This window comes from Scyliorhinus torazame, chromosome 6 (genome assembly GCF_047496885.1).
Source record: "Scyliorhinus torazame isolate Kashiwa2021f chromosome 6, sScyTor2.1, whole genome shotgun sequence".
In the NCBI taxonomy this organism is placed as follows: domain Eukaryota; kingdom Metazoa; phylum Chordata; class Chondrichthyes; order Carcharhiniformes; family Scyliorhinidae; genus Scyliorhinus; species Scyliorhinus torazame.
Window position 1 is genome coordinate 43,565,060 of NC_092712.1, and position 23,142 is coordinate 43,588,201.

The 23,142-nt window shown below is 43.5% G+C and overlaps 1 protein-coding gene and 1 long non-coding RNA gene across 2 annotated transcripts in view; one reads left to right on the forward strand and one right to left on the reverse strand.

Annotated features, from left to right (window-relative positions):
- Positions 1-21,327, forward strand: part of LOC140424767 (uncharacterized) — a 39,161-nt gene extending 17,834 nt beyond the window's left edge. The window contains exon 2 of the long non-coding RNA XR_011947683.1: positions 21,147-21,327. This is a non-coding gene — a long non-coding RNA (uncharacterized lncRNA). The remainder of the gene's footprint in view (positions 1-21,146) is intronic.
- The window catches only part of LOC140424765 (obscurin-like), a 1,044,598-nt gene that overhangs the window by 939,562 nt on the left and 81,894 nt on the right, over positions 1-23,142 (reverse strand). The window contains 3 exon segments of the mRNA XM_072508149.1: positions 7,910-8,194; positions 12,276-12,542; positions 20,877-21,182. Coding sequence (XP_072364250.1) covers positions 7,910-8,194; positions 12,276-12,542; positions 20,877-21,182 — 858 coding nt within the window.

Here is a 23,142-nt window from a genome sequence, read left to right on the forward strand (position 1 = left end):
TACTGTTATAATTAGCCTTCCCCCAATTTAGCACATTCACCCTAGGACCACTCTTATCCTTGTCCACCAGCACTTTAAAACTTACTGAATTGTGGTCACTGTTCCCGAAATGCTCCCCTACTGAAACTTCTACCACCTGGCCGGGCTCATTCCCCAGTACCAGGTCCAGTTCCGCCCCTTCCCTAGTTGGACTGTCTACATATTGTTTTAAGAAGCCCTCCTGGATGCTCCTTACAAACTCTGCCCCGTCTAAGCCCCTGGCACTAAGTGAGCCCCAGTCAATATTGGGGAAGTTGAAGTCTCCCGTCACCACAACCCTGTTGTTTTTACTCTTTTCCAAAATCTGTCTACCTATCTGCTCCTCTATCTCCCGCTGGCTGTTGGGAGGCCTGTAGTAAACCCCCAACATTGTGACTGCACCCATCTTATTCCTGATCTCTACCCATATAGCCTCACTGCCCTCTGAGGTGTCCTCCCATAGTACAGCTGTGATATCCTCCTTAACCAGTAGTGCAACTCCGCCACCCCTTTTACATCTCCCTCTATCCCGCCTGAAACATCTAAATCCTGGAACGTTTAGCTGCCAATCCTGCCCTTCCCTCAACCAGGTCTCTGTAATGGCAACAACATCATAGTTCCAAGTACTAATCCAAGCTCTAAGTTCATCTGCCTTACCCGTAATACTTCTTGCATTAAAACATATGCACTTCAGGTCACCAGACCCGCTGTGTTCAGCAACTTCACCCTGTCTGCCCTGTCTCAGAGCCATACTGTGCCTATTCCGTAGTTCTCCCTCAATGCTCTCACCTTCTGCCCTATTGCTCCCGTGCCCACCCCCCTGCCATACTAGTTTAAACCCTCCCGTGTGACACCAGCAAACCTTGGGGCCAGGATATTTATGCCTCTCCAGTTTAGATGCAACCCGTCCTTCTTATATAGGTCACACCTGCCCCGGAAGAGCTCCCAGTGGTCCAGATAACAGAAACCCTCCCTCCTACACCAGCTGTTTAGCCACGTGTTTAGCTGTTCTATCTTCCTATTTCTAGCATCACTGGCACGTGGCACAGGGAGTAATCCCGAGATTACAACCCTAGAGGTCCTGTCTTTTAACTTTCTACCTAACTCCCTGAACTCCTGCTGCAGGACCTCATGCCCCTTCCTGCCTATGTCGTTAGTACCAATATGTACAACGCCTTCTGCCTGTTTGCCCTCCCCCTTCACGATACCCTCTACCCGTTCGGAGACATCCTGGACCCTGGCACCAGGGAGGCAACATACCATCCTGGAGTCTCTTTCACGTCCACAGAAGTGCCTATCTGTGCCCCGGACTATAGAATCCCCTATGACTATTGCTCTTCTGCGCTTTGACCCTCCCTTCTGAACATCAGAGCCAGTCGTGGTGCCACTGCTCTGGCTGCTGCTGTTTTCCCCTGATAGGCTATCCCTCCCGACAGTATCCAAAGGGGTATACCTGTTCGAGAGGGGGACAACCACAGGGGATTCCTGCACTGACTGCCTGCCCTTTCTGGTGGTCACCCATTTCTCTGCCTGCACCTTGGGTGTGACCACATTTATATCTTTGAAGGTGGCAAGACAAGTGGACAAGGTAGTCTAGAAAGCATATGGAATGCTTGCCTTTATTGGACAGGGCATCGAGTATAAAAACTGGCAAGTCATAGAGTTGTGAAGAACCTTAGTGCGGCCGCACTTGGAATATTATGCACAATTCTGGTCGCCTCACTATCAGAAGGATGTGGAGGCTTTGGAGTGGGTGCAGAGGAGGTTTATCAGGATGTTGCCTGGTCTGTAGGGTGTTAGCTATGTGGAGAGACTGTTTTCATTCGAAAGCCGGAGGATGAGGGGTGACCCTTTTAGAGGTCTACAAGATTATGAGGGGCATGGTAGAGTGGATGGGCAGGCACTCTTTCCCAGGATGGAAAGGTCACTCACCAGGAGGCATAGGTTTAAGGTCCATGGGGCAAAGTTTAGAAGAGATGTGCAAAGCAGTTTTTTTATGCAGAGGGTGGTGAGTGCCTGGAACACGTTGCCAGGGGAGGTTTTGGAAGCAGCTACATTAACGGCGTTCAAAAGGCATCTTGACAAACACATGGATAGGATGGGTATAGAGGGACACGGCACAAGGAAGTGCTGAGGGTTTTGGCAAAGGTTGGTATCATGACCGGTACAGGCATTGAGGGCCGAATGGCCTGTTCCTGTGCTGTAATGTTCTTTGAGATTCCCTTTTGTAGCCTGTATGAGCAGCAGGTGCACCCATGAAGCCTCAAGTACATCCCCCTTCTTCACAGCTCCTCACTCAACTCCATGCTTTTAACCCGACATTTTTCTCAAGTCTCTGAGTCTTCCTAGAATGGTCACAAACTTTAAAAAGCTATGACATCCCTTGAGAACCTTTGTTTTTATTCAATTTCATGGTCCAGTAACTTTAACTAGCTTTTGACTGAGTTTAATGGTTTTTACACAGCAGGTGGTTTTGTTTATTTAACTTTCCCTTTACTGTTCAATGCATCTGATGTACCGCCCCCATCCCCATTGTTCCTAACCTCAATGTTTATGAACACCCTTGTACTGCTTGACAGCTGACGCAACTTCAAAGTAGCTCGGTGCTTTCAGTTCCTCTTTTCTAACCTCAGTGTTTGGATGTTTATCATCAGTGGGTTAGGAAAAATGAGGGAGGAGGGTAATTCATATGCATTCAACCCTGAAGGGAAAGATAAATAAACAAAGATCCTGACTGCCCCATGGCAGGGTTTGAAAATTCCGGTCATAGACAAATTCAGGTTAATTAAGAAACCCAGCATGAATTCTTAAGAAAAAATGTGTTTAACCAACTGGCCAGAATTTTTTGAAGAGGTAACAGAGAGGGTTAATGACGGCAATGCTGTTAACACAGCACACATGGATTTCCAAAAGGTGTTTGATACAATGCCACACAACAGACCCGTGAGCAAATGTTTGTAGAGTAAAAGGGAAAATAGGAACATGGATACAAAATTGGCTGAGTGACAGGAAGCAGAGAGCAGCAGTTAATTTTTGGGGGGCTGGAGCAAGGTTTGAAATGGAGTTTCCCATGGATCAATATTGAGACCCTTTCTCTTCTTGATATATATTATAGAGCTAGACCTTGGTGTATGTGGAGAGGATGTTTCTAATAGTAGGAGAAACAAAACCCAAGGGCAGAGCCTCAGACTGAAGGGACTATGCTTTAAAACAGTGATGAGGAGGAATTCCTTCAGCCAGAGGGTGGTAAATCTGTGAAACTCATTGCCGCAGAAGGCTGTGGAGGCCAAGTCACTGAGTCTTGGGAGGCAGAATCATAGAATTTAGAGTGCAGAAGGAGGCCATTCGGCCCATCGAGTCCGCACCGGCCCTTGGAAAGAGCACCCTACTTAAGCCCGTACCTCCACCATATCCCCGTAACCTCATCTAACTTTTTGGATTCTAAGGGCAATTTAGCATGCCAATCCACCTAACCTGCGCATCTTTGGGCTGTGGGAGGAAACTGAGCACTCGGAGAAAACCCACACAGACACAGGGAGAAAGTGCAAACTCCACACAGTCACCCAAGGCCGGAATTGAACCCGGGTCCCTGGAGCTGTGAGGCAGCAGTGCTAACCACTGTGCTACCATGCCACCCCAAATAGATAGGTTCTTGATTAATAAGGGGATCAGTGGTTATGGGTAGTAGGTTGGACAATGGGAATGAGAAACAGATGAGCCAGGATTGAATGGCGGAGAAGATTCGATGGGCCGAATAGCCTAATTCTACTCATATGTCTTTTGGTATATCAGATGAATACGTGGCTGAGGAGATGGTGTGAGGGGGAGGGTTTCAGATTGCTGGAGCATTGGTACCGGTTCTGTGAGAAGTGGGACCTGTACAAACTGGATGGGTTACACCTGGGCATGACCGGGACTGATGTCCTGGGGGGGGAGGGGTACTTGCCAGAGGGGTTGGGGAGGGTTTAAACTAATATGGCAGGGGGATGGGAACCGATATAAGGATTCAGAGCAGGGGGAACCAAGAACAAGTGAAAAACCCAGCAAGGAGAATAAGAAAAAACATAGGCAGAGAAATCAAGGGCCAGTATCAACATAGAACATAGAAAATACAGCACAGAACAGGCCCTTCGGCCCACGATGTTGTGCCGAACCTTTGTCCTAGATTAATCATAGATTGTCATTGAATTTACAGTGCAGAAGGAGGCCATTCGGCCCGAGTCTGCACCGGCTCTTGGAAAGAGCACCCCACCCAAACTCAACACCTCCACCCAACACCAAGGGCAATTTTGGACACTAAGGGCAATTTATCATGGCCAATCCACCTACCCTGCACATCTTTGGACTGTGGGAGGAAACCGGAGCACCCGGAGGAAACCCACGCAGACACGGGGAGGACGTGCAGACTCCGCACAGACAGTGACCCAAGCCAGAATCGAACCTGGGACCCTGGAGCTGTGAAGCAATTGTGCTATCCACAATGCTACCGTGCTGCCCTTAAGAACGAATAAATCTACACTATATCATTTTACCGTAATCCATGTACCTATCCAATAGCTGCTTGAAGGTCCCTAATGTTTCCGATTCAACTACTTCCACAGGCAGTGCATTCCATGTCCCCACTACTCTCTGGGTAAAGAACCTACCTCTGATATCCCTCCTATATCTTCCACCTTTCACCTTAAATTTATGTCCCCTTGTAATGGTTTGTTCCACCCGGGGAAAAAGTCTCTGACTGTCTACTCTATCTATTCCCCTGATCATCTTATAAACCTCTATCAAGTCGCCCCTCATCCTTCTCCGTTCTAATGAGAAAAGGCCTAGCACCCTCAACCTTTCCTCGTAAGACCTACTCTCCATTCCAGGTAACATCCTGGTAAATCTTCTTTGCACCTTTTCCAAAGCTTCCACATCCTTCCTAAAATGAGGTGACCAGAACTGTACACCGTACTCCAAATGTGGCCTTACCAAAGTTTTGTACAGCTGCATCATCACCTCACGGCTCTTAAATTCAATCCCTCTGTTAATGAACGCGAGCACACCATAGGCCTTCTTCACAGCTCTATCCACTTGAGTGGCAACTTTCAAAGATGTATGAACATAGACCCCAAGATCTCTCTGCTCCTCCACATTGCCAAGAACTCTACCGTTAACCCTGTATTCCGCATTCATATTTGTCCTTCCAAAATGGACAACCTCACACTTTTCAGGGTTAAACTCCATCTGCCACTTCTCAGCCCAGCTCTGCATCCTATCTATGTCTCTTTGCAGCCGACAACAGCCTTCCTTACTATCCACAACTCCACCAATCTTCGTATCGTCTGCAAATTTACTGACCCACCCTTCAACTCCCTCATCCAAGTCATTAATGAAAATCACAAACAGCAGAGGACCCAGAACTGGTCCCTGCGGTACCCCACTGGTAACTGGGATCCAGGCTGAATATTTGCCATCCACCACCACTCTCTGACTTCTATCGGTTAGCCAGTTCGTTATCCAACTGGCCAAATTTCCCACTATCCCATGCCTCCTTACTTTCTGCAGAAGCCTACCAGATAATGACACTGTAAAAAATAGTAGGGACCTGTCAAGAAACATTAAAAGGAGGAGCCTTAAGGTTTTGTACCTGAATACTCGGAGCATTCAAAATAAAATGGATGAATTAGTTGCGCAGATAAATGTAAAGGGGTAGTATATAGTTGGGATTACGGAGACATTGCTCCAAGGTGACCAAGGATAGGAACTAAACATTGAGGGCTATTCAGTTTTTAAGAAGAACAGACAGAAAGAAAAAGGTGATGGAGTCGCATTGTTGATTAAAGAAGATATTGATATAATATTGAGGAAAGATATTAACACAGATGATATGGAATCTGTATGAGTTGAGATAAGAAACACCATGAGGCAAAAAATATTTGGAGGGATGGTATACAGACCACCAAACTGCAGTGGTAATGTTGGGAGTAGCATTAGACGTGAAATCAGAGATGCATGTATTAAAGGAACATCTGCAATTATGGGGTGAATTTAATCTGCATATACGTTGGGTGAATCAAATTAGTTGCAGTGCAATAGAGGAGGAATTTCTGGAGTGTACACAGGATGGTTTTCTGGACCAAAATGTTGAGAAACCAACTAAGAAACATGCGATCTTGGACTGGGTGTTGTACAATAAGAAAGGATTAGTTGGTAACCTAGTTGTGAGAGAACCCTTGGGGTGAGTGCCCATGATATGATAGAAATCTTTATCATGGTGGATACTTTGAGAACGATATGAAAGCACTTGAAAGAGTTCAGAAAAGTTTAATGCGAATGGTTCCAGGGATGAGGCATCTCAGTTATAAAGATAGATTGCAGATGTTAGGACTACTTTTCTAGGAGAAAAAAAAAGATGAGAGGAGCTTTGGTAGTATTTCAAATTAAGTATTTAAAACCATCAGGGGTGGACAAAGTAGCCGCAAGGAGGAAGGGAAGATTTGAATTGGATTTGGGTTTATTGTCACATGTACCGAAGCACAGTGTAAAGTATTGTTCTGCGTACAGTCCATATAGATCGTTCCATACATGAAATAAACATAGGACATACGACAAATACACAATGTAAATACACAGACACAGACATTGGGTGAAGCATATGGAGTGTTGTACTACTCGGTTGAGAAGATGCATGGCGAGACGTCCTTTAAAAAGTATTTGATGAGCACTTGACCCATTTGAGGCTATGGGCCAAGTGCTGGCAAATGGGATTAGGATTGGCAGATCAGGTACTTTTCGTGCGGCGGTGCAAACTCAATAGGCAGAAGGGCTTTTTCTGCACTGTATTTATCTGTGAATCTGAGATAGGGAGAAACTGTCCCCACTTGTGAAGGATAAAAAAACAAGAAATGAAATGAAATGAAAATCGCTTATTGTCACAAGTAGGCTTCAATGAAGTTACTGTGAAAAGCCCCTAGTCGCCACATTCCGGCGCCTGTTCGGGGAGGCTGTTACGGGAATTGAACCGTGCTGCTGGCCTGCTTGGTCTGCTTTAAAAGCCAGCGATTTAGCCCAGTGTGCTAAACCAGCCCCTAGAAACCAGAGAGCACGGATTAAAATAATTGGCAAAAGAAACATGAGGGATAACGTCTTCACGCAGTGAGTGGGTGGGATTTGGAAAGCTCCGCCCGAGTGTGTAATGGGGCAAGTTTAATTGAGACATTCTAAAGGGAATTAGACTGTTATCTTAAAAGGAAGAATGTACAAGGTTACGACGATAAAGTGAGAATTTGCATTAGGTGTAATACTCATTCAGAGAACTGGTGCAGACACAGCAAGTCAAACAGCTTCCTTCTGTGCTGGCTCTGTGAAACTGGAAAAATTGGGAAGAGGAGTTGGGGAAAAAACTTTCTTTCCACTGGTACCAAAACAGAATCCAAATTGTTGGTGTAACTCTAAGAAATTATAAGTATGTGTGTCAACATATCGGACAATCTGGCCCATTCAGTTTTGTACATCATAGCTTAGTTCAATGAAATTAACTTACGGTTAATATAATGGTCAGTGCAAGACAGCCTACAGTCACTTACTGAAACTGATGAATACTCACTGGTTTAAAACTGAAATCCAACTTTTAGTAAGTCACTCTTTAAAACAAATCCAAAACTTATATGTTTTATTTCCTAATCCTAAATGATTTTGACAGCTCTGGTAAAGACCTTATTGGTTTGCTGAAATCAATAGTTTAATCAGCCTTGTCCTAACAATAATGATGATATATTTTAAATTAACATAAAAATGAATAATTAATTTTATATTTTATAATATTTCAACTATCTACACCTTAGTTTGGTTGGCACTGAGACATTTGAGATAACATGCACATTTACTGATAAATACTTAGCAACATACACACCCTTTACACAGAGCTGAAATGACATTTTATTGCCATCACAAACACATTCGTAAATCCCAGCATCTTCTAAAGTTACATTGTTGACCTTCAAGATGTGGCGTTGATCCAAAGATTGAAATTCATACTTCTTGCTCGACTTGATCTCCTTGCCATCTTTTGTCCAGGTTACTTTTGCAGCTCTAACAGAAATCTCAGCAACAAACTGAGCTGTACCTTTCTGTGAAACTGAAATAATCTCCTTTTCTGCTGACTTGTTTCTGAAATTCACTGGCGCCACTGGCAATGCTATTAAAAAAGGACATCATTCAGCTTTTATTTTACAACTAAGAAAGTTATTTTCTGTTTACATTTAGACTTCTCCATGCCCTATTCCATTTTCTGATGAACAATGTGCAAAGGGAGGCAGCGGAATTCTCCGTTGACGGGATCCTCCTCTTCGCCGGCAGTGCACTCACGACCGTGGATTTCCCGATGGCATTGGGGTGCCCACAATGGGAAACCGCATTGGCCGGCTGTCAGGATGATGATCCCTCTGCAGCGGGGACACGCTACACCAGAAAACGGGTGCGGCGGGACGGAGAATCCTGCCCAACAACTTTCCAAACTACTACAACCAAAGATCAGAGTCAATTCAAAACTTTAAACTCAACTCCAGGAATTAATTTAGTTCCCAAATCAAAGCTAACTGGATATATAAAGTCATAAAGAAGTCAATAAAAATGTAGATATTACAAATAAGGGATAGTTAAAAAGTTAAATATATGTATTCAAAACATTGATTCTGCCACAGTTAGTAACTATTGCATTGAGTTTTCAGCACCCTATTATTGAAAAGACATTAAAGCTATTAAAAAAAACACTGAATGTAGCTTCACCAGGAAGACGCCAGAGATGGAAACGATAGACTGGGAATACTTAGAGCATAGAGGATTAAGGAAATTTAATAGAGAGTTTTAAAATTATGATGGTTTTGATAGGGAAAGGCTATTTCCTCTCAATAGTGAGTAAATGACAAGCGGTCATCAATCTAAAATTATCACTGAGATAGTGAGGAAAGAGATTAAGGTAATTTTTTTTTAAAGGAACTTTTCTTTGATGGGCAGTTGAAGGAGAAATCATTACTTCTTTTAAGGGAAAAATATTGGATATGCTGGGGCGATTCAACAGGACAACTTCTAAGTATCATTTTGGGCGCAGTTGGTGGGGTGTTTCTTAATGGCCGCGTTGGCGAGATTGTGGCTTGTATTTATGGCACTTCATTCTGGAAATGAGTCCCCATGAGCTCTCCAATACTGGCCGTCTTGCCGTCTGATTCGCCAGACGTGCGCCTCAGCGTCTCGCCACTAACAAGAAGGAGCTGCTTTTAATCGCTCCCTCACAACTCACTCCAAGTCAACACACCAGCATGGCAGCAGCAGACCTGGCCAAGCTTCTTGACACTGTGGATTTAAGATGGAACATCCTGTTCCCCAGAGGAGATCGGAGGAACAGCAGCAGAGTCACCAGTACCACCCGGGAGGCAGTGACAGTGGCTCTCAGTGTTGGCAGCATGACCAGGAAGACCGCTGTACAATGTCAGAAGTAGATCAATGAGCTTCCCTAATCGCATGCCAGAAAATCCTGCTCGGTTAGCAATCAGAAGCATCACCCACGGCTGCAGACTGACTGGCAAACCTGGTGGAATTTCTCCATTCGAGAACTGAGTAGGACCTACTCAGTTAATGGTAGAGAGTTGGAGAAAGTTACAGAACAAATAGATCTAGGAGTACAGGTTCATAGCTCCTTGAGCAGGTGGACAGGGTGGTGAAGAAGGCATTCAGCAACCAGACTGTGCCAACCTGTGCCAGAGGGCAGTGCCAGGCGCAAGTTCCTCTCCCCCTCGGGGGCTATACTTACATTTCCGCCCTGAGGAGATCCCTTCGACTGAATCACGTTTTAAAATTGCTTTTGTAAATCTCGCCGACATGATGTAATATTGGCGAGGTTTGACTATTTGGCTGGTGGCTAATGTCATCAAAACGTATGCTAAAGCATTAAATTGAGGTTCTCACCCTTTATGGGCGTGAACCCAGTGACGTGACTGGCAAAGGGCCATGGAAAATCGGGCAACGAAATATCACCGGCGAGAATCATGTTTACCGATTCTCAACATACTGTCCGTCCACATCACCATTCTCTGTGACTGCAAACATAGGCTGAAAATCATTCCCAGGATGTTAGACGGGTATAAGAACAGAACATGAGAAGGTCAGGCAATTAAATCTGCTTGGTTTTGCTCTAGCAAAGAATTCTCACAGACATATGGGCCAAATAGCTTTAATAGTTCTATAGTTTACAGTGTTCTAAAATTGAGAAAACGATGGTGGTGATTTTCCACTCCTATTATTTTCAGGCAGGTTTGGCAACAGGGATGGAAGATCTTGTGAGAGGCCCAAATCACATTTCATGCCAACATGAAAGTGTAACATGAGATAGTCCCTGCCCTCTGCCAATGACATAACGGGAATCCTAATGTTCAATGTCGGGAACATCACTATAATACATTTACATCATTTTCAGGCCTCTACACTTGAATCATTCCCCTACCTGTAAGAAAATCCATTCACGTCAAAGTGAGGGCAGAGTGGTGTTACTTACAACTGGTCCCTCACAACGTGCACCTGTTGGGCACACCTGCCAGACGAGCTCAGGTGCATCACATGGGGAAGAGGGTCATGCCCAGGAACTGGGCACTGCCCCCAGCACAAACATGTTGTCCCTTGAATCTTTTTTAATATTTCCAATGATATGGTGGAGAACACTGCTATTTATGCTAGCAGCTTCAATGCCGCTTTTCCCGCCCACTGTCACACTCTGCCAAATGCAGGTAAAGTTCCATCTCATAACAAAGAATTAGTAGTTCAAGAAGGCAGAAAGTGCAGGGGCAGCCCCCACAGCTGTTCTTTCTAGAGGCGCTTGAGAACAAGATGCAGTCTCACTATTTTAAAAACAGTGTTAGGAAAACACCTGCTAACCCGAGTTAATGTAGAACTGCAGAGCTACATAAATAAACAATCTGATTCTCCCCTTTGAAACTGCCTTGACATGTCAATCAAAAAGCTTTCAGCAGGCAATTGAGTGTGAAATTGAATGTATACAATCCAGTTCAAAGCTTTCAGCCTTCTAGCCATACAGTCTATCCTTTAAAGGGCAATGAAATTGACTGTGAAAACCTATTCAAAAGGTTTCTACCACTTTAAAGGGATAACTTTTACCCTCATCTCACAAACCTTTGAACTTCGCATACTGATGGACTTTTTAAAGGGTTTAAGGATACAGATGAGAACACTTTCACTTTATTATGGTATAACTTTAATTGTTACATACGGAGTGACTGTTTAATTGGTTTCTCATCTTCTATAAGGGACCTCCCTCGGCACCCTGGAGGCAATTATTGGGAGGGTACTGACCACCATCGGCCCCTCAAGCTGCCAGGCCCATGTTCCTCAAGACTTGTACCACTTCACGCCAGCCGTACTCTTGGCTAGGGCTGCCAGAGAACTCCAGCTGGCGAGTCAAAAGTACATCTTGCCAATCAATGAGAGGTGAAATAGCTCTAATGAGCTATTTTCATGGTGTTAACAGGTTGGGAAGCCTGGCTGGGACATTGTTAAGCCGGCTGCGGCCGGCGGGGCAGGTACGGGGACTCGCAACGGGTCTGCTGCCTGGCACTACATCCTGATTTCAGCCTGGTACAGGACTCTGCGGGCCATCATGAATCCCGTGTTTAGTGGGCGGCCCCAGAGAATCCCGGCCATAATATAAGCTACCTAGAATGCAAAAGTTTTTTTTAACCACTGGCCTCACTATAATTAGCTAGAAAATGGAAGGTAAAAGCATATAGTTCTGTTCATATGGGTCAAGATTCAACTTTGAGTAGCATGAACATCAAGAAAATAGCTGAAATCCAAAAATATAGCAACCCACCCTCACAGTCTGTAGAGAATTACTTTCACTAATTTTTTGGTTGCCTGAGGGAAAAACCAAAATCTTTTAAAAACTGCACAAGCATCCTCTTGGTTGCTCCGTAAAGAAATAACAGCATGCTCATACAACCTCTAATGTAGATACTAGCTTACCAATTGTGAACTTCTTTAGAGTATAAACATAATACTGTTACCACTTGGAATATTGATATACTTCCCAAATAGTAGTCTTCACTGATATACAAATATAAAAGTGGCTTGTGTACTGAAGGACCTGCATACTCACAAAAGTCTCTACACCCTTGAATTAGGGTAGAAATTCATTAAGGCCAAATATTTCTTGAAAAAACAATAACATAATTTAATAAGCAACCAAAAATTAACAGCATTAATTTACTCACCTTTCACTCTTAATTTAGCAGTGCTTTCAGCATTGCTCGCTACAAATTTCACTTCAATGTCATTATCCAATGACCTCACTGGTTTAATTATTAGTGTGTGTGTATTTTTAGTTCTCTGTATTGTGTAATTCTCATTGCTTTGTATAGCTTTTTCATTTAAGAACCACATCCCAGGAGCAATTGCAGATAGTTGAACAAAGAAAGTGGCATCTTCACCTGTTGAAGCTTCAACATCTTGCAAAGGTTTTTCAATGGCAACTCTAGGTTCTGTCAGAATAAAATATGCAATATATTGTTAGCCATCACGTTCAAACAAATTTTACTTAGAACCACAGGATAGAACCATAGAATTCCTACAGTGCAGAAGGAGGTCATTCAGCCCATTGAGACTGCACCGACCCTCTGAAAGATCACCCTATCTACTCCCAGTCCCCTGCCCTATCCCCGTAACCCCACCTAACCTGCACATCTTTGAACACAATGCGGCAATTTAGCATGGCCAATCCACCTAAGCTGCACATCTTTGGACTGTGGGAGGAAACTGGAGTACCCAGAGGAAACACACGCAGACACGGGTAGAACATGCAAACTCCACACCGATGGTCACCCAAGGCGGGAATTGAACCCAGGTCCCTGGCGCTGTGAGGCAGCAATGCCACCATGCCACCAATACCTGCTGTATTGAGAACCCTAGCTAAAGGACCAAATAAAAAGCTACTGATATTAATAATGAGAATCAATAATGATACATGTCCAAATCCTACACTATATCATGATTTGACAACTCACTAGTCCCATTTTGTCTCAATCAATATTTTAATGAATTTTCCCTTTCAAGAGAAGACTGAGGGGTGACCTGATCAAGGTGTACAAGATTATGAGGGGCATGGACAGGATGGAGAGGGAGCAGCTATTCCTCTTAGTTAAAGGATCAGTCACAAAGGGACACAAGTTCAAGGTGAGGGGCAGGAGATTTAGGGGGGATTTGAGGAAAAACATTCTGGAATGCACTGCCTGGGAGGGTGGTAGAGGTGGGTTGCCTCACATCCTTTAAAAGGTACCTAGATAAGCACTTGACAGGCCATAGCATTCAAGGCTATGGGCTGAATGCTGACAAATGGATTAAGTAGGTGTTATAACCTGCGCGGATCCTTTTGGCTGGGGACAATTGGTTACCCCATGTTCTTTAGGGAATATGTGCTTCCCCAATAAGGGGGGAACGGGGCAATCATTAGCAGTGCAGTTGTATAAATAGAGCTGGCCAATGTGGTACCAGTCAGAGAGGGAAGCAGTAGTGAACAGCTGATACTTTATCCATATTGTTGTCCCGAAAGTTACTTTCTGTTTGACTCTACAAACTCATGTTGGATTCTTCATGGCCCTCACAAAAGTAGGCAAGTTTTTCATGCGTTGGTGCAAACTCGATGGGCGAAGGGCCTCTTTTGCACTGTATTATTCTGTGATTCTGTGACCATAGTACAAAACAATTTTGTTACTGGCATTCCTATTCTTGACTTTACTAAGTTTTAAATCACTTCAGAGAACGACCAAATCCTTCACATCATTTAAGTAATTTATTTTTAAATGGTCTAAAACCTGAGGCAGAATTACAGACACAACAGAGCTGCATGCCCCTGCAATTAATGGCAAAAAGGAACACCCACAAAACAGAAATGGGGAGACGGTGGCATTGTAGTATTGTCACTGGACTAGTAATCCAGGGACCCAGTGGAATGCTCTGGGATCCCAGGTTGGAATCCCATTGCAGATGGTAGAATTTGAATTCAATAAAATCTGGAAATAACAATCTAATGATGATCATGAAACCATTACCCATTATCATAAAAACCCTCTGGTTCACTAATGTCCTTCAGGGAAGGAAATCTGCCATCCTTACCTGGTCTGGCTTACATGTCACTCCAGACTCACACAGTGATGCAGTTGAGTCTTAACTGCCCACCACTGAAATGGCCTAGCAAGCCACTCAGTTCAAGTGCAATTAGGGATGGGCAAAAAATGCTGGCCCAGCCAGCAATGCCCACATCCAAACAACCAAACAATAAATGAATAAATAAACAAACAAACAAACAAACAAAGAAGACGCCAAGAGTTGGTCAGGCCAAAGACTAAATGCAATATCTTTTAACCACTTGATGACTCCAATGTTTTCATGCACACAATCCTACAGCAATTAATCTCTCACTGATCAGCCCAGAATGACACCTCACTGTTCCAACATAAGTACCAATGGAAATATCAGAAACATCGCTGTTGTGATTCCCAAAATGTTAGGAAATAGTGTTAGTTTTAAGTAAATTAAGTTTGCTTTTGTGTGTGTAACTTACAGCTTTAACTTTAAGTTTAAGCTTAATTTATACTACTGCAGTTGTGTGATAAGGAGATTTCAGTTTTGTTTCACTTTAAAAGATGCCTGCATTTTAATGAGATTTTACGACCCTAACACAAATACGGTATTAAAAACCTGGGTTGTTGGGGGCTCCGACCCCTGAGGGGGGAGGCCGATGCGGCCTGGACCGCGATCGGGGCCCACCGATCGGCGGGCCGGCCTCTCTGCCCCCGGCCTCTTTTGCTACGTGCCGACCCTGTACTCCTGTGCTATGTTGCGTCGGGGCCGGCGCGTTTAAGGCCACCGCGCATGCGTGCATTGGCGCTGGCGCCACTTCGCGTGTGCGCGTTGGCGCCGGCGCCACTTTGCATGCGCGGATCCCGCGGCGCACAGTTCGTGCCGGGATCAGAAGCTGGAGCGGCGTGAACCACTCCAGCGCCGTGCTGGCCCCTAATTACTCCTGGCAGCAGCCCGTTCACACCATCTTGGGAGAATCCCGCCCCAGATATCTTGACGGATCTGGAAAATCGGGACCGGAGGAAGAATATCCATGTGGGCGATGGAAGGAAATTCATCTATCCATAATATGTGTGATTAGTTTTCCAGAGGGAGCTGAAGTCAGACTCCAGGTTGAATCTTTGACGGCTGGCTGTCATGTTTTTTTTAACCTTGACATGAAGACTGGGCGGATTATCCTCGAAGGAGAGCATCATATCCTATCCTTGAAGCCCAGGGACAACCATCATCCATGGCCTATTATCATACAGTTACATAGCTTTAGGGACTGACAAGAGAGTTTGGGGGGCTACCAGGCATGGTAGGACTTGGCTCAATGATGGGGGAAAAAATATAATTCTTTCAGGACTTTTCGTCGGCAGCAAAAACACTTCCATGTGGTCAGGAAGCATTTGAAGGCTTTTGAATTCGGTATGCCCTGCACTACCTGTTGTCCTGAGGGTCACACTCGAAGGGTCCGTTAGGATGCTCAATAATCCTGCTGAGGCTTCGGCATTTTTATAATCCGTGGAAGGCAATGATTCGGGAAATTTGTTGAGTGTATTCAGGAGGAATTTCTCATTCAGTATGTGGATGGACCGACTAGAGAGGGGGCAAAACTTGACCTCGTCTTGGGAAATAAGAAAGGGCAAGTGACAGAAGTGCTAGTGAGAGATCACTTTGGGACAAGTGACCATAACTCCATTAGTTTTAAGATAGCTATGGAGAATGATAGGTCTGGCCCAAGAGTTAAAATTCTTAATTGGGGCAAGGCCAATTTTGATGGTATCAGACAGGAACTTGCAGAGGTAGATTGGGGGAGACTGTTGGCAGGCAAAGGGACGGCTGGTAAATGGGAGGCTTTTAAAAATGTGTTAACCAGGGTGCAGGGTAAGCACATTCCCTTTAGAGTGAAGGGCAAGGCTGGTAGAAGTAGGGAACCCTGGATGACTCGAGATATTGAGACTCTGGTCAATCCAAGCCCCTAATGCTACGGCTGTCCCAGTCAATGTTGGGAAAGTTAAAGTCCCCTACCACTACTACTACTACTACTACTACTGGTCGGTGAAATTCGCCTCATGGCTCAGTCACAGGAATTCCTCCGTCAATATGAAAAAGCACAGTGCACGATCAACATAAGGAAGTAATTACAGGGGGTACAGACCAGGATTAACAAGGAACTTTTTTCCTTGGAGCGTGGGAGGCTTAGGGGTGATCTTATAGAGGTCTATAAAATAATGAGGGGCATAGATAAGGTAGATAGTCAACATCTTTTCCCAAAGGTAGGGGAGTCTAAAACTAGAGGGCATAGGTTTAAGGTGAGAGGGGAGAGATTCAGAAGGGCCCAGAGGGGCAATTTCTTCACTCAGAGGGTAGTGAGTGTCTGGAATGGGCTGCCAGAGGTAGTAGTAGAGGCAGGTACAATTGTGTCTTTTAAAAAACATTTAGATAGTTACATGGGTAAGATGGGTATAGAGGGTTATGGGCCAAGTGCGGGCAACTGGGACTAGCTTAATGGTAAAAACTGGGCGGCATGAACTGGTTGGGCCGAAGGGCCTGTTTCCATGCTGTAAACTTCTATGATTCTATGATTCTATGACCATCCTGTTTAGAGTCATATTCTGCAGTTCATTGTTGTTAATACTTGAATGTATCCCCGATAGTTGCATCTCTTAACTGATCTGGTTACCTATTTTATCACATTGATAGGGGCAATCCTATTGGTGACCATGCTAGCAAATCTTCGCTTGATATCCTGTTATGCTGATGAGTTCCAGGTCTCTCATTCAACCTATCCCTTGTAATTTGTTATACTGGTATCCTGAAGTGAAATCTGTCGACTATTCTGTTTGAAGTCATATTTTGCAGTTCTTCTTCAATCCTTGTTAACCAGTGAATGTGTCCCCTGTAATTTCACTCTTAAGTGATCCTGTTATGCAATTTGTCATATTGATAGGGGCAATCCTGTAAATGAAGAAACTTTGCTGGTTATCCAGTTGTCCTGATGAGTCTAAGGACAGACATCATTCATCCTTACCCTCCTGTAATCTGATCTCTTCATTGATCCCGTTATGTGATTTCTCACGATAGGGGCAATCCTGAGAGTGAGCATTCAATTTTTACTTGTTATCTGATGTATCCAGGAACATTCATTTATCCTTAATGGTATACATCCTGCAATGTACTATATGTTCTTAAGGAGTGTATTGTGTAGGTTGTATGGTATCACAGCTGTGCGATTATTTATCTGTTTTCCTGTTTTATAATTCTGGTATATATATCAGCAGACCTTTTCATTTGATATACGTTATTTCAATTATGATTAAAATGAATAGCCATTGCAGGGAAGTGGGAAAGTAGTTTATTATGAAGGTGGTGAGTAGGGCCTATGAGTCCTCACAGTGGTTGAGGAAAACCCCCAAGAATTTGTGGGCTCGCATATTTTTTTGTATTTTAGTTGTTTTGGGGTTATAGAATTCTTGATTAACTCCTGTTATGGGAGACAGACTATATATCCTGAGAACAAAGAAAAGTACAGCACAGGACCAGGCCCTTCAGCTCTCCAAGCCTGTACCAACCATGCTGCCTAACTAGCCTAAAACCTTCTGCACTTCCAGGGTCCATATCCCTCTATTCCCATCCTATTCTATCTATTGGATAGATGCGGGCAGGTTGTTTCCACTGGCAGGTGAAAGCAGATAGCCTCAAAATAAGGGGAAGTAGATTTAGGACTGGGTTTAGGAGGAACTTCTTCACCCAAAGGGTTGTCAATCTATGGAATTCCTTGCCCAGTGAAGCAGTAGAGGGTCCTTCATTAAATGTTTTTAAGATAAAGATAGTTTTTTGAAGAATAAAGGGATTAAGGGTTATGGTGTTCGGGCCGGAAAGTGGAGCTGAGTCCACAAAAGATCAGCCATGATCTCATTGAATGGTGGAGCAGGCTCGTGGGGCCAGATGGCCTACTCCTGCTCCTAGTTCTTATGTTCTTATTCATGTATTTGTCAAGTCACCCCTTAAACGTCACTATCGTACCTGCTTCCACCATCTCCTCCGGCAGCAAGTTGCAGGCATCCGCTACACACTGTGTAAAAAAAATTCCCAATATTTCCCTACCACTGACGTAAGGCTCATCGGCTTGTTCTTTCCTGGATTTTCTTTGCTACCCTTATTAAACAAAGAAACAACATTACCTATTCTCCAGTCCTCTGGGCCCTCACCTGTAACCAGTGAGGATACAAAGATTCCTGTCAATGCCCCAGCAATTTCCTCCCTTGCCTCCCTCAGTATCCTGGGGTAGATCCCATCAGGCCCTGGGGACTTATCTGCCTTAATGTTTTTCAAGATGCCCAACACGTCCTCCTTTTTGATCAAATGTGCTCCAGGCTATCTACACATTCTTCTCCAGACTCATCAAGTCCTTCTCTTTGGTGAATACTGATGTAAAGTACTGATTTAGTACCTCTGGCTCCACGCATATATCCCTCCCCTGTCCCTGAGAGGGCCAACCCTTTCCCTGGCTACCCTCTTGCTTTCTTTAAACGTATAAAAAGCCGAGGGATTTTCCTTAATCCTGTTTGCCAATTACTTTTCTTGACCCCTTTTAGCCTTCCTGCCTCCTTGCTTAAGTTCCTTTCTACTTTCCTTATATTCCTCACAGGCTTTGTCTGTTCCCAGCTGAAGGAGCAATTCCAAGGCCTGAGTAATAAGAAGCTGTGATAAAAAAGGAGGCTGAGGCTGTGATGAGAGAGGGGGTTTCAGTTTCAGTTTGACTGTTTTGGACTGCAGAAGGAAAACTAAGTGTTTTCCTTGATTTTCTCTGTTTTCATTTTTAAAAACTGTTCCAGTAAAACGTCCATTGTTTGTGGCTAACTGCCTTGGTAACTTTAAAGATATAGTTGCTTTCTGGAAGGAGTTTGTGTCTGCTGGTTGGAACTGGATCAGAATTTCAGGAAAAGGACCAGTCCCATTCAAGTGAGAACAGTGTGCTGGGCCATGCCCTTGAAAAGGGGTTTTGGTTTAATTGGATTTTGTTATTACATAGACCATACAGTGCAGAAGGAGGCCATTCGGCCCATCGAGTCTGCACCGACCCACTTAAGCCCTCACTTCCACTCTATCCCCGTAACCCAATAACCCCACCTAACCTTTTTGGTCACTAAGGGCAATTTATCATGGCCAATCCACCTAACCTGCACGTCTTTGTACTGTGGAAGGAAACCGGAGCACCAGGAGGAAACCCACGCAGACACGTAGAGAAAATGCAGACTCCACACAAACAGTGACCCAGCAGGGAATCGAACCTGAGACCCTGGTGCTGTGAAGCTAAAGTGCTATTCACTTGTGCTACCGTGCTGCTCATGAATTGGAACAGCTAAGGGGGAATTCATTGAGTGTTATATACACAGATTACTGTAGCTGTGTGGTGTCTTTATGTTTGTAATTGATAAAAATTCTTGCTGTTTTACATATATATATGTTAACTACATTCCTAGAATAAACCTTATTTTGATTAAAGTATCTAGGAAGTTTGATGAATCACACCTGCACTGAAGGCTTTTGTGCTCATCCTACCCAAATTCAACATAAAGGTTGTAGGCCAAGTGAACTTCATAATACTTCATAACCTTTGGAGTTTCTGAGCCCTGGCCCATAACAAAGGGAAGTTGTATTTGACAAAACTGTTGAGAGCGTCTTGAGGTTGCAACCATCAGGGTAGTTAAGGGGGAACTAATGAATGTAGTGTTTTTAAATTTTCAAGAAATATTTAAAATTATTACACAAAATTGGAGATCTTGAGGTTGGGGTAGTATGCTAATATGGACTGAGGATTTGTTAACAGGTAGAAAAAACAAAGATACCACAAGGATTAAATCTTGAGTCTCAGCCATTTACAATCAAGGAGACCAAGTGTAAAGTATCCAGGTCTGATAATGATATGACTGGGAAATATTTACATTCAGAGGGACCTTTCAAGAATCATAGAATTCACAATGCAGAAGGAGGCCATTTGGCCATTCAAGTCTGCACCAGCCCTTGGAAAGAGCACCATACTTCAGCCCTTGTTTCCACCATAGCCCCATAACCCAATAACCCCTCCTAACCTTTTGGACACTAAGGGGCAATTTTTAAAATCTTGGCCAATCCACCTAACCCGCGCATCTTTCAAAGTAAAACAGGAAAGGAGGAACTGAGGAAAAACATGGGTAGAATTTAACACGTGTAATGGGGGTCTTGTCCACAGTTTGGAGAATAGGTGGGAACCCTGCATCACGTCTCTTGAGGAGGCGTGACACAATTACAAGGTAATCAGGTAGTTACCTGGACGGCATCAGGCCTCACACGGAATTAAATTCCGCCCATAGAAATGGATGATATGCAGGTTATAAACACTTATGAGGTGGAACACTATGATAACTTTCAGAATGCTTTTCCAAATGGGGTAAGAGAAGCTACAATGTTAGAATTGTTTAAAACACATTCTATGATGGGGCAGAAATGATTGGTATAGACTGTAAATCATCCTGACTTTAGTCTTTTCGCGGACAAAAGGTCAATTTAGCAGATAACCGGTGCAAACCATGTCAATTAAAGAACAGTAGAATTAAAGAACAGAGATAAGAGCAGAAATAAATGTCCAATAAACAACAACAAGGCAAATAAAATAAACATGGGGTAAGAGAAAGACAGGTTTTAAAGTTGTCAAAAACATGGAGTAAGAGAAAGACACATTTTAAAGTTGTCAAAACATTTTGACTCACCAATATGAAATGTTCCAGGGACTTCTAGGTATGTGCTCTGGGTAAAGTTGTTTACAGAACTAATTCTAAACTGATAATTAGCTCCTTCTGGCAAGCCACTCACTGTGAACTCTTGAGCCACTATCTTGTCTGTAGTGTGGCACCTTGTCCAGGTATTGCTTCCTACTTTCTTTTTTTCTATTATGTATCCTGTGACAGGGACCGGTGGCACATCTTGCGGGAGAGACCAAGCCAAAATGACAGATGTTTCTGTTTTCTCTTTCACCACAGGGTTGACTGGGGGATGTGGTGGAACTTTCCGGGGAGCTAGAGGAAAGTATAAAGATATGATGTGACAGGACTCCAGAAACCCAGGAGTTCAGCTAAAACTTGAAAAACAAAATTAAAAATATTTCAACAGCCGATGGAAATCCTGAAACCAAACTATTACAATAAATGTCTGCTCTGGAAAGTTAGTTTTGTTTTTTTAAGTACTTATATTATGATTCTCTATATAAAGTGCACAAAATAATGGACATCTCCACATATACATATAGGGCCTGATCTTGAAATACAGAATTCCTTTTAAAAAAAATCTTAATTCATAGAAGTCACTCAGTTTTGTTCAGATGGTTAATGGTCACTTCTGTAATACCTCAGTCATAACAATTTTTTGTTACTATTAGCATCCAAAGCAAAACACAACCCCCTTAAAAGCAATTTCTAAGATGCTTCCTAGACTCTATTACCCACCCCCGCCTGCCCGTCCGCCCCACAACTTTATTTAAGGTGGAAGGTCACTTGGAACATACACATTAGACTCCACTGATGTATATAGGATCCAATTTGCAATTTTCATATACAAGTAGATAGTGCACGTGCTGTGCGATCTCTGTTCACTAATACTGGTTTTCAGCAACCTAGGCAGTAGTTCTTAAAGGAACTAATGGAGGTCATTTAGAAAGAGACTTTTCTTTTTCACTTTTATTGACCTTATCAGTAAACTCGTAAATAGGACCCGAGCCAGTTGTTCACCGTGTGAACGTGATGCTGAAATGGGGCACATCAAAGGTATCCTGCAAGATCATTGCTCGCTGTACATCGTGTAAACTCAGAAATGGGCATATGGCTGCCACCTTTGGTCCCAAAAAGCACCCAGTCAACCTCAGATAGGGTAATGGTACTCAAATATTTGAGCAAGAGTTATCCATTTCATGCTGCATTACGCAGTAGCAACACGAGTGGTATTAGCCCTTAATAAGATGCTGCTGTCGTGCCAAAAAGACATTCTGCCTATGATGTATGAATTTCAACACTGGTGTGATACAAGGTATGAAGGCTGTCTGTACCAAAGATTGGTGAATCATATCAAACAGCACATCCTTTTCGCTGTTTGCAACAGGCAAGGTACTGACCATACCCAACCAGCCCGTAGTTGCAAAATTCAAAACATAGTGTGGAATTTTCCCTGAAATCAGCCAAGTCCAATATCGGGTAGGGAAATCGACATTTGAGCTGCCAATGGTGTCACAGGAGTGTCCCTTTAAGAAATGCTCTTGTCTTATCACATGGCTTCAGTGATGTTATTGAGTGGGTGAAGCTGGGCTGTGGCACTAAATTTTGCTTTTGTTTTCACTTTTGGTTGCTGTACTCAGAAAGAGAAGCATCTTGGCCTGTCTCTCTATCTTCATTTTAAAAGCTGTTTCCAGATTACTTGATAACTTAAAAGTGATAACTGTTTTCTAGAAGGAATTCAAATCTGCTGTTTTGGAAAGGAAACAAGAGTATCCATACCAAGTCTTATACCAGTAAGAATGCCATATGCTGGGCCTCACCTTTGAAAAGGGGGTTCTGTTTTTTGTTTGGATCTTGTTATTAAATTGGAACAGTTAAGAGGAATTCATTAAGGGTTATACAGAGATTACTGTAGCTGTGTGGGGTATTTATGTTTGTAGTTGATAAAAATGCTTCCTGTGTGTGTTTATAAAAATGTTAACTAAATTCGTAGAAGAGAGCTTGTTTCTTTGATTAAAAGCACCTAAGACCTCTGTTGAATAACATCTGAAATGCAAGCCCTTGTGCTCATCATAACCAAAATCAATAAACAGTTGTAGATCAGGTGAACTCCATGATATACTTTGGAGTTTTCTAAACCCTGGCCCATAACAATTGGCAATGGAGGAATTTCACCCCGTATTGTGTGGAACAGTTAAAGAAAGGAGGCATGCATATTACTTTGGATCGTTGGCAGGGTGGCCTCTGATTCACTCGACCCACCATGATCTCA